The sequence below is a fragment of the Brachyhypopomus gauderio genome, chromosome 7 (assembly GCF_052324685.1).
Source record: "Brachyhypopomus gauderio isolate BG-103 chromosome 7, BGAUD_0.2, whole genome shotgun sequence".
Taxonomy (NCBI): Eukaryota; Metazoa; Chordata; class Actinopteri; order Gymnotiformes; family Hypopomidae; genus Brachyhypopomus; species Brachyhypopomus gauderio.
The window spans coordinates 11,233,677-11,243,535 of record NC_135217.1 but is presented as its reverse complement, the minus strand read 5'-3'; the positions used below and the strand labels follow the sequence as shown (position 1 = coordinate 11,243,535).

General features: G+C 47.5%; 2 protein-coding genes across 6 annotated transcripts; both read left to right on the top strand.

Moving 5' to 3' along the window:
- The first annotated feature begins 28 nt into the window (after window positions 1-28).
- pigw (phosphatidylinositol glycan anchor biosynthesis, class W) lies at window positions 29-2,258 on the top strand. Of its 3 annotated transcripts, none has more exons than XM_077011685.1 (2): window positions 29-334; window positions 669-2,258. In XM_077011685.1, the coding sequence occupies exon 2, from the start codon at window positions 689-691 to the stop codon at window positions 2,165-2,167; it is 1,479 nt and encodes a 492-aa protein (XP_076867800.1). In that variant the 5' UTR covers window positions 29-334; window positions 669-688; the 3' UTR covers window positions 2,168-2,258. The 3 variants fall into 3 exon arrangements, with proteins under 3 accessions (XP_076867800.1, XP_076867801.1, XP_076867799.1); XM_077011686.1 differs by having other exon boundaries at window positions 30-166; window positions 686-2,258; XM_077011684.1 differs by having other exon boundaries at window positions 30-334; window positions 686-2,258.
- Window positions 2,259-2,403: 145 nt separating this feature from the next.
- On the top strand, window positions 2,404-9,725 carry ggnbp2 (gametogenetin binding protein 2). Of its 3 annotated transcripts, none has more exons than XM_077011683.1 (13): window positions 2,404-2,548; window positions 3,727-3,833; window positions 4,362-4,442; window positions 4,658-4,911; window positions 5,055-5,153; window positions 5,568-5,681; window positions 6,384-6,593; window positions 6,881-7,055; window positions 7,187-7,673; window positions 7,805-7,930; window positions 8,033-8,181; window positions 8,453-8,713; window positions 8,916-9,725. In XM_077011683.1, the coding sequence occupies exons 2-13, from the start codon at window positions 3,741-3,743 to the stop codon at window positions 9,102-9,104; spliced, it is 2,238 nt and encodes a 745-aa protein (XP_076867798.1). In that variant the 5' UTR covers window positions 2,404-2,548; window positions 3,727-3,740; the 3' UTR covers window positions 9,105-9,725. The 3 variants fall into 3 exon arrangements, with proteins under 3 accessions (XP_076867798.1, XP_076867796.1, XP_076867797.1); XM_077011681.1 differs by having other exon boundaries at window positions 8,913-9,725; XM_077011682.1 differs by lacking the exon at window positions 2,404-2,548 and adding an exon at window positions 2,574-2,720 and having other exon boundaries at window positions 8,913-9,725.
- Window positions 9,726-9,859: the final 134 nt, after the last annotated feature.

Below are 9,859 nucleotides of genomic sequence, written 5' to 3'. Positions count from 1 at the left end.
TCAAAAACCCGGAGACACGCCCTCCGAGTGACGTATCACACAGGAACGCCCAGCTACACACGGAAATGAATACACACGCGCAACAGAACGGAGGCTTTAAGGCAACTAAAACGTTTGAAATCCATTAACCAGAAACTAAAAAAGTAGACCGTGAGCTGAAATACATGTACGTCTACTGAATGCACGTAATGTTATATATCATCATTTATCATCAATACTCAAATTTGGATTGGCAGACTAGCGTTGAAGCCAGTGCTAGCTAGTTGTATTACGTTTGCTGTGAAAAATTAAATAAGTGCACTTAGATTTTTCTCCATACATCCCAAGTGTAGAGGTAGGTTGAATATCTCGATTTCTTTTCATTTTCAGTGTTCATTTACAGGTGTGGGATCTCTCACTCGTTGCTAGTATCGGTGTTGCTAGTTGATAAGGAAAAGTGTGATTCTAGCACATCTCTCCTCCGTCAGCACGGTTTAAAACAAACGACTGCAACTTAGTTAAACTGCAACATTGCTTTGTTGTAAAGTTTTAAACGAGTTCTAATTGATTCTTGATATCAAAATGCTTTAATCATTGTAGATGTACAATGTATAGGTATTCTAATTTATTATTACCATAGTAACTTTATTTTGTGTTGCATGCATATTTTGATAATGGTCTATCACTAGAACTCGTATTGTCCCAGGCAATGGCTGAGGCTGAAGAGAAGATTGCATTTCTCAGCAACCTCAATGGCACAACCCTGGCAGAAGTGTCCCTGGGGTGCATCCTGGCCCCTCTCTGTCTTCTCAGCAGAGGGCTGTTCCTGATCACCTTTCACCTGAGTAAAGGCGCTCTCCCATTCGGCACTGCTACCCACCTCCTGCTGGATTTCTCTATGCTGATCGTGCCTTTGGTCTTCTCGTGCACAGTTCTCAGTGACATTCTTCACATGGTTGTAGTAGGTTTGGCTGTGGCTGACATTTCTGTGCTGATTCTCTTGTATGGAAACCAGAAGACACGTCTTCATGGGACCTTCCAGAGTTCGCTGGAGAGATTTATGCATACCCACGTGGAGTCCAACCTCGTCCCCTTTGTGACCGTGTTCAGAGTGCTGGTCAACGTGAAGACGGCCATCAGCATCTTGGCTGTGGACTTCAATGTGTTCCCAAGGCGGTACGCAAAGACGGAATCATATGGGACAGGGGTGATGGACTTTGGCGTGGGAGCATATGTCATGGCCAATGCACTGGTCTGTCCTGAAGCCAGGGGCAAAGAGGCTCAGGGCTCAAAGTTTCACTATGTGATGAAGCAGCTCCTTTCTGTCTGGCCTCTGGTCCTTCTTGGCGTGTTAAGGCTGATGAGCCTGAAGACGTCAGGTTACCATGAACATGTGACGGAGTACGGTGTCCACTGGAACTTCTTCTTCACTCTGGCTGTGGTGAGGGTGGTGGCGTCTGCTCTTCTCTCCATTTTTCCTGTCAGTAGGTCCTGGCTCCTGGCCTTGCTGCTAAGTGGAGTTTACCAAGTCATCCTGGAGACAACAGACTTGAAGAACTTCATCATCCACAGCAATGAACGCCATAGTTTTCTACAGGCCAACAGAGAAGGAATTTTCTCTGTGATTGGTTATGTTGCTATTTACATTGCTGGAGTACAAGTCGGTGACTATCTTATGCGGAATAGGACTCTGGTTAAAGACTGGATTCGGGTGGTCCGGAACCTTCTCTTGGGAAGCTTTGCACTATGGGTACTTTTATTCATTTGCCAGGTGTATATAGAGCCAGTTTCACGTCGAATGGCAAACCTCTCATTCTGTATATGGACTGTGGCCCAGTCCATGTTTTTTCTTTTTTGTTTGAGCTTGGCTGATATTGTGTTGCTTTTTGCCAAAGTGGTGTCAAATTCCTCACTTGTGTCAACTTCTTGGAATCCAGCTGGGGGTTTACAGACAGAAGGAAGAATAAGAAAAAAATTGGATGAGGTGTGTCTCATTCAGTCTGTGAGCAGGAATCAACTGTTGTTTTTCTTGCTTGCAAATCTAATGACTGGTTTAACTAACACAGTTATAGACACCCTGAAAAGCAGTAATTTCTTTGCTGTTTGTATATTGCTGTTGTACATGCTCATGAACAGTTTAGGTATTTTCATTTTACATATCAACAACATTACTGTCAAGTTTTGGTAATTTTTTCTCCACGTTGTAGTTAATTTGCTTGCTGCTATGACTTTGTGTATTGAAAAATTGTCCAGGATGATGTGCATTCATTTGTTTAATATTAAATAAAATACATATTTAAACAATGTCCAAATTGTCAATTTTTGTTTCCAAAAAAACAACGTTTTTTTTCCTTGGTAATAACCTTAAGCAGTTTAAGGAGCCAACAAATGTAACATTGCAGTCCCATATGTGTGAACGTACACCACGTCTATCGTGATATGTCTTCATGAGCTCGGGACTACTTTTCATCGTCGAGTGCAAAGGTTACGGGAAAAAACTGTCGCCACATACGCGTCAGTGTCGTAGTTACTTGCTTGTTTTTGAACCAAACGGCAAGTTTTGAAAGAGGTAAGTACGACTTTTGAAGGAAATAGTTTACAGTTTTTGCTTATTTTAATAGCAAAATATTACCTCGTCGGATTAGTAGCATTGTGTTACCCCTCGAATCGGTACAGTAGTAGCGAGAACTTCCTGCAGAGACGCGTCAGAGTATCTCGACCAGACCCGGAGACGTGTTGAGGTAGCTACAGTACCGTCCCTGGTTTAACAGATACACGAGTTAAAGATCTTGGCGTGTTGGGTTGGTTTGTGATACCTCTGTCATGCTTATATGTGGGTGACCAGAACTGTGTTCATCATTTTAGTTTAGCTCGCTAATGTGCGGAATGGTTGCACCTAGCAAACCAGCTAGCTAATGAGCTAGCTGTCACAGTTAGCCGCCTCAGCTATGCTGTAGTGGTTGTGAGGAGCTAAACGTTGAATTATTGTTCCAGCAGAATGTTTCATTAGACTGTGTTATACGATAACCTTGTTATTTAGGTACTGTGGCTTTTCATTTTCATTCGGCTCTTATTTTAACCGCTTGTCGCTTAGCTGACAACTTAAACGACCCACCTTGGTCATCAGCTGTGTCGTTGACAGCGAGTCCAGCCTGAATGTGAATGTCCTTAGCCAGCGTAGCTACACGCTATCTGTGGCAGTCAGAATACATCTATGAGATTGTAGAAACGCGTTAAATACACATATAGCTGGCTTCATCATTTTTAATAATTTGTCAATAATGTGTTGGTTTTCATGTTGCAATTAAATTTAAGGTTAGAGCTTGATAGTTAACCATTTGCCCTGGTAACTTGGCTAATAAGTTAGCTAGGTTAGCTTCATAAATATGACTCAATTAACTGCTTTGTTTTAAAATGAGGCAGTTTTTTTTATTTTGCTTTTCAATTAATATAAGTGCATTGGATATCAGTGTACCTGTTTATATGAACGTTTATGGTTGTGAAAGTATAACAACATATTACGCGGATACTGGGCGTAACCACCCAGCTAGTTGACGTTAGTAAGCTTGCTAGCCTAGCATAGTTGCTAGCATAGCTCCCAGCTCGGTGTGGCTCCAGAAAAGGCGAGGTTGGCTAACTGCCTGGCTGGTTGACATTATGAAACCGCACCGACACATTTGAAGGACAATGATCAAACATTGCGGTTGGAGCGGGAACGTTTAGTCCTGGTTGTCCCCGTGTCCACAGGGAGAGCTGGGGACATGGCGCGGTTGGTGGCGGTGTGCAGGGACGGGGAGGAGGACTACCTTTTCCTCGCAAGACAGATCCCCTTGTATATTGACGACTCGCTCACGGTAAGGTCCTGCGTTACTGGACACACCACTGTACTCATAACGTTTGCTGTTGTATTCAGAGTGCGTAAATTGCATGTCAAAAGAGCACGGGTCAAATAAACTCGAAAGCTAGCTAATACTATACGGATAGGCCTCATGTTAAAGCAACTAGCAGACTCTCCTCTTGGCGTCATTAGATTTATCTTCTGCACAGTGCTGCTAGCTTGAGAACTTGTGTTTATGGTTGAAACGAGTGAATTGGTCGGGTTCAGTGTGTTTCCTTTATAAAAACTGTCTGGTCATTACTGGTCATGGCTGAGTTATTGTGTTATAGAATGAACAAGAATTCCACAAGTGATCCCCAAATCAGTGGATTAGCTATTAGGACTTTTCTCCATAGCTGTCTTGAAGTGTTTTGTAGGCTTTGTATATCTGTGAAATGTGTTGTAAACAAACAAGCCTACATGTAATGCTGTTGTGACACTTGTGAATGTGAATAGTGTGACTGAGGTTGTTCTGCATACTTGGCATTACTTATGTTTTATATAGATGGTGATGGAATTTCCTGACAGTGTGCTGGACTTTGACAGTCATCAAATCAACAGTTCACAAATTAAGCAGTTTATTGAGGTAAGGTTATTGTGCAAGAATGTAATCTGCCTGTGCCATGCTGTAGAGGGAAGCAGAGGGCTATGTATTCTCGCAAAATGACTGTGATGTATACTGATCTATGAATTCCCTCCCTACCTCCATCCTTGAAGTTAAGCTTTTACCATTATGTAGCTTGTCTTTGAGAAAACCGAACGGGTCCGGGACCCAACTTGCCTGTGCTTGCCCTCCACCAGCACCACGGCATGTTGAAGCAGCAGGACCTGAACATGGCACTGATGGTGATGTCACGCGAGGTGTTCGGTGCTCTGGCCCAGCTCGTGCCGTGTGTGGGCTGCCGGCGCAGCGTGGAGCGTCTCTTCTCCCAGCTCACCGACTCGGGCTACTTCGCCCTGGAGCCGCTCACTGTGGGCTCGGCCGGCGTGCTGTCCGTCACCAGGGCCTGTCTGGCAGACCCGCGCAAGCTCTATGCACTCTTCTACGTCCACGGGTGAGGGTGCGCGGGCGGGATGGACGGGTGGTGCGGCGTGTGTTGCTTTTGGGTGTGCACAGGGCGGAGAGTTTGGCTTTAGCTTAGGTGGTTCTGTGGAAATTTTTGGCATATGTTTTAATTTTGACGTTTTACCTTTGCAGGTCAAAGTTGAATGATATTATTGACGCCATTCCCAAAAGCAAAAAGAACAAACGCTGTCAGTTGCATTCTTTGGACACACACAAGCCCAAACCCTTAGGGTAAGTCAAGGTTAAAGTGTTCTTGGGCTGGGAGGAAGGAACTGGCATATCTAGTGTGCTTTTTCACTTTGGGCCCTTTCAGACCTCCTACAGACAGGCTGTTACTAGGCGACCGGGGGGGGGGGGGGGGGGGGGGGCATTCAGAAAAGCCCCTCGTTGCCTTCCTCATGTTTAAAGGTTCTGAACAATATCGTACCCTTCAACTAGTCGAGATAAACAACTTACAAAGCAGAAAACCCAGAACAAAACTTCCCGTCCCCCTAATCCTGTCATCAGAGGAGTCACCGTGAGCCAGCCGTCCGAGTTTAGAGAGCGTTCGGGGCTTTGTGAACCGCACCTTCCCTAGCCTGTGTGGTTGTTCTGTAGCCGTGGTGACTAAGTATGTTGTGACCATGGAGACTGGCTGTGCCGCAGAGGGAGCTGGATGGACGTGTGGGAGCTGATGTCTCAGGAGTGCCGGGACGAGGTGGTGCTGATCGACAGTGCCTGTCTGCTGGAGACGCTGGAGACATACCTGCGCAAGCACAGGTAGAGCGCTCGCCCGGCCGCTTCCGTCGCTCGCCGTCAACACGCTTTGTCATGGACAGACTGATTGTTGTGGAACCCAGCTGGGTCATTAATTTTGTGTTTTATTCATCTATTTTATGTATCTCTATTTTATTTGTCTAGTGTTCATAATAGGATTGTTGATAATAGGAAAATCAGCATCAGCGTTTTTATCACACAAATCCAATTGCAGTACAGCTCAAACCTAAATTGTATTTTCACCTTTTTTATTTCTGGTTGATCTGTGGGTGTTTCTGTTGTAGGTCCATGCATTTATGTTGCATGAGTTATGTTTTGACTAAATTAATGCAGATCTAATCCAGCTATAATGATGATTGCCAATCGCATAATTTTAATTTTAACATTTTACAAAGTCTAATTCAATCACAGTATGTAGCAGCTCTGTCGTTCAGCCCTAATTCATAAGCCTACTAGATATGGAAGACAATGTACTGTAAATTCACCATTTATACCCTCTTAAATGCAGGACATGAAAATGGTTATTATTGTCTATTAATTTGCTCTCCACCCAAATTTATATAACATATTGCAATACATGTATCATGAGCACAGCTGCCATGGTAGGTTTATATACACAAACCGCCATTGTGAGCCCCAGAGGTGGAGAACCACCCTTTACCTGCCTCGTTCCTGTCCAACCCCCTCATCGCCTCTCCGTTCCAGGTTCTGCACAGACTGCAAGAACAAGGTTCTGCGGGCCTACAACATCCTGGTGGGCGAGCTGGACTGCAGTAAGGAGAAGGGCTACTGTGCGGCGCTGTACGAGGGCCTGCGCTGCTGTCCACACGAGCACCACGTCCACGTCTGCTGCCAGACCGACTTCATCGCCCACCTGCTGGGCCGGGCCGAGCCCGAGTTCGCTGGCGGCTACGAGTGAGTTGCGCCGAGCTCGCCCCTTCCTCCCCCTCCTCCCCCTCCTCCGTCTACGGACACCCGTCGAGCCCTTTTGATTCCTGATTCCTTTGAGTCTGTGACCCAGTTTCCATGTCAAACACGTGGTCACAGCTCGCTCACGCCACGGGTGTCTCATTTTCCGCTGTGTTAAAGTCTGCCAGCAGTTCAGGTTTCACAGATAAGTAGGAAAACTTCTGGGTTCAGCACGCGGCCACGTTCGGCGGTTGCGTGACGTTGGATGCGTGAGCGTTGGTGTTTGTGTGCAGGCGGAGAGAGAGGCACGCCAAGACCATAGACGTGGCCCAGGAGGAGGTGCTGACGTGCCTGGGCATCCACCTGTACGAGCGCCTCCATCGCATCTGGCAGAAGCTGCGGGCGGAGGAGCAGACGTGGCACATCCTCTTCTACTTGGGCATCGACGCGCTGCGCAAGAGCTTCGAGGTACACGCGGTGAAGCACCTGAGACCCTGCTGTAGACCAGCCTGGGAAGATCTTCACCGCTGATCTCCATCATGCTCTCGCTCTGTCGTGTGTGTGTGTGTGTGTGTGTGTGTGTGTGTGTGTGTGTGTAGATGGCGGTGGAGAAGGTGCAGGGCATCAGCCGCTTGGAGCAGCTGTGTGAGGAGCTGTCGGAGGAGGAGCGGGCCAAGGAGCTGAAGCAGGAGAAGAAGAGACAGAAGCGCAAGAACAGACGCAAGAACAAGTGCGGCTTCGACACGACCGAGACGGAGGACAAGAACCCGGACCAGGCAGGGGAACCGCTCTCTCCCTCCGCCCCTACCCATAACCCCCAGCGTCCCGTCACCACCAGCTGCCCTGTGCTTTTAGACCCCGAGGTTAAAGATGCGCACCTCCTCCACGCTCGCCCCCTCCCTCCGTCCATCTCCCGGCCTCGTCTCCCCCTCCCTCAGGGTTCCACCGACTCCGTGGGTGGAGGCTGCAAGTCGTGTGGCGGCGTCTCGGAGTCCGGCGGCTGCGTGGAGGTGTCGGTCCCCATGGACGGCTCCACCTGCAGCTGTCCCGCCTCCTCCATCCTGGGCTCACCCAAACCCAAGAAAGGTGCGGAGCAGCTGGCTCCCTTGTGTAGCACTACTGCCAAGATCCACCTGTTCAGACAGTAGCAAAAATCCCAACGGTACCATTGTTATACTATTGGTGAGAAATGTGTGTGTCTGTGTGTGTGCGCTCAGGTCTCTCATCTCACAGTAACGGCAGCGACTGTGGCTACTCCTCCAGTATGGAGGGCAGTGAGACGGGCTCCAGAGAAGGCTCAGACGTGGCATGCACCGAGGGCATGTGTAACCATGACGAAACGGGTAGGGTCCAGGAGCAGGTCTCTCCCCCCCTGCCTCTCTTCCTCTGCTTCTGGGTTCAGCAGCACGGCCGGTAACCTCTGAGAGCTTCTCCTCTTCCCACAGGCGAGTATTCGTGCAGTCACCGCTGCTCTGAGGACAAGGAGGAGGATGGTGCAGACAGCTGCGTGGAGTGCTGGGTGAACTCTGAAGAGCACAGCAAGAGCAAGAAGAAGAAACGGAGGAGCAAGGGGTCGATGTGTGGTCACCATCACGTGAGTCACGTTGCACGTTCCCCACCACCCTTTCACAGGTCACTCTGGAGATCCAAAACACTATTCATTGGGTTTGCTGCTTGTGGCGCACGCAAGCCTCAGGGCAAGTGCAGTGTAGAACCGCCCTCCAAAACACAGAACATCAGCAGCTTGTGTAGATGGAAGGTGTATGCCTCCGAGGCTGATGCAGGAATCGATGCGAAGCGTGCGGGTGGGATTTGTCGTGGGGAATCTGCCCTCGTCTTTTCTGTAGCTCTCTCTCGTTCCGCAGGGGCTGAAGGCCGAGCTGCATATATCAGATAGGAGAGGGCCGCTTGGCTCAGGTGGCCGGCCCATCGCCCCGCTGCCACACCGCTGCCAGGAGACGGCGTGCTCAGAGACGTGTTGCAGCTCGTTTGCCAACGTCGCCCTGCGGCTGCCCTGGGCAGAGCGCCAGGAGAGGCACCCAGGTAGCCCGTTCCTGGGCCGCACGCTCCCACCTGACTCGTGCGCACAGAGTGAGGGCACCACCAAGACCCTCATGGAGCTGCTGGTGAGTCCTCCGCTCTGAATGTCCTCTGAACCGAAGGTCCACTCGGCTTCACGCACGTGGACGACAAGTGAATAAAAATAATTGCGGCTGTAATTACGGCATCGGTGAATAAAAATAATTGCGGCTGTAATTACGGCATCGATGAAGGAAACAACTTTTTTTTTGTTGTGTGTTGTTCATCTAACAAATCGTTTAAAAGCAGGAGGAGGAGGCGTCGTCAGACGAGGAGAACTGCCTGACGCAGGATGAGATCCAGTCCTTTGTGGAGGAGAACAAGTCTTTCTACAGCACACGAGACCAGTACAGACAGTACCTGAAAGACCGCTTCACCAAATACTGCCACTCCAGTGTGTGTAGAGGAGAGTGGCTCCCTGCGACCAGTGTCAACTAAACGTCACGCGCACACACATGCACACGATTTTTATGGATGGGGTAAACACTCACAATTATCAAAAATGGAATAAATTCCAGAGTTGTGTCTAGTTCAATAGAACGTTTATTTTTGTTTGTTAGGAAAAGTTACTTGTTCACCTTCACTCTCCCCACATCCAACTTCTCAATTCCTCCAACTCTATTTTCTCTCCTCTTTCTTGGTTTTCTTTCAGATTCCTTTTGAAAGAAGGACATACTCACTCATTCCCCCTCCCCATCACATCTGGCACTAGGTTTCTATTTGTTTCTGGAGTTGTTGATTATCGAGTGGGTTATTAAGAGCGTGGTGGAATAGATATTCAAGCTTGCAAACTGTGACTGTAGGGTTAGATATCGGTAGTCTTCTCGTCTGATTGTTTCTATGACATTTCTCTTTATTTCCCAATTCGTTTCATCGACTGTGACACTTCAGTGGCAAAAAAAAAAAAAGTTGTACCAATAAATGTGTACAGAAATAAAATTATCTGAATATAAAGATTTTACAGAAAGATAAACATCCATTTATAAAGATGTTTGGGTGTAATGTTGAGCGCAATGTGCAAAATTTACATAATAAAGAATATTTATTAATAAGCATCAACAGTTTTTTGGTTTGTAATGTGTAGACTATTTAACCTTTGATTTGCAAACGTACCATCATTGGAGCAGCAGTTGACATGTTTCTGCTGTTGTGGAAGTTATCTATTTTGTTAATGGAAAAAATGGGTATCAATG

Excerpts from the sequence above, each read along its gene's own strand:
- pigw (XM_077011685.1), top strand. The coding sequence starts at position 689 with ATGGCTGAGGCTGAAGAGAAGATTGCATTTCTCAGCAACCTCAATGGC.
- ggnbp2 (XM_077011681.1), top strand. The coding sequence starts at position 3,741 with ATGGCGCGGTTGGTGGCGGTGTGCAGGGACGGGGAGGAGGACTACCTT. Across the intron at positions 4,443-4,657 it reads AAATTAAGCAGTTTATTGAG|CACCACGGCATGTTGAAGCA; the intron begins GTAAGGTTATTG and ends GCCCTCCACCAG. Across the intron at positions 6,594-6,880 it reads GAGTTCGCTGGCGGCTACGA|GCGGAGAGAGAGGCACGCCA; the intron begins GTGAGTTGCGCC and ends GTTTGTGTGCAG.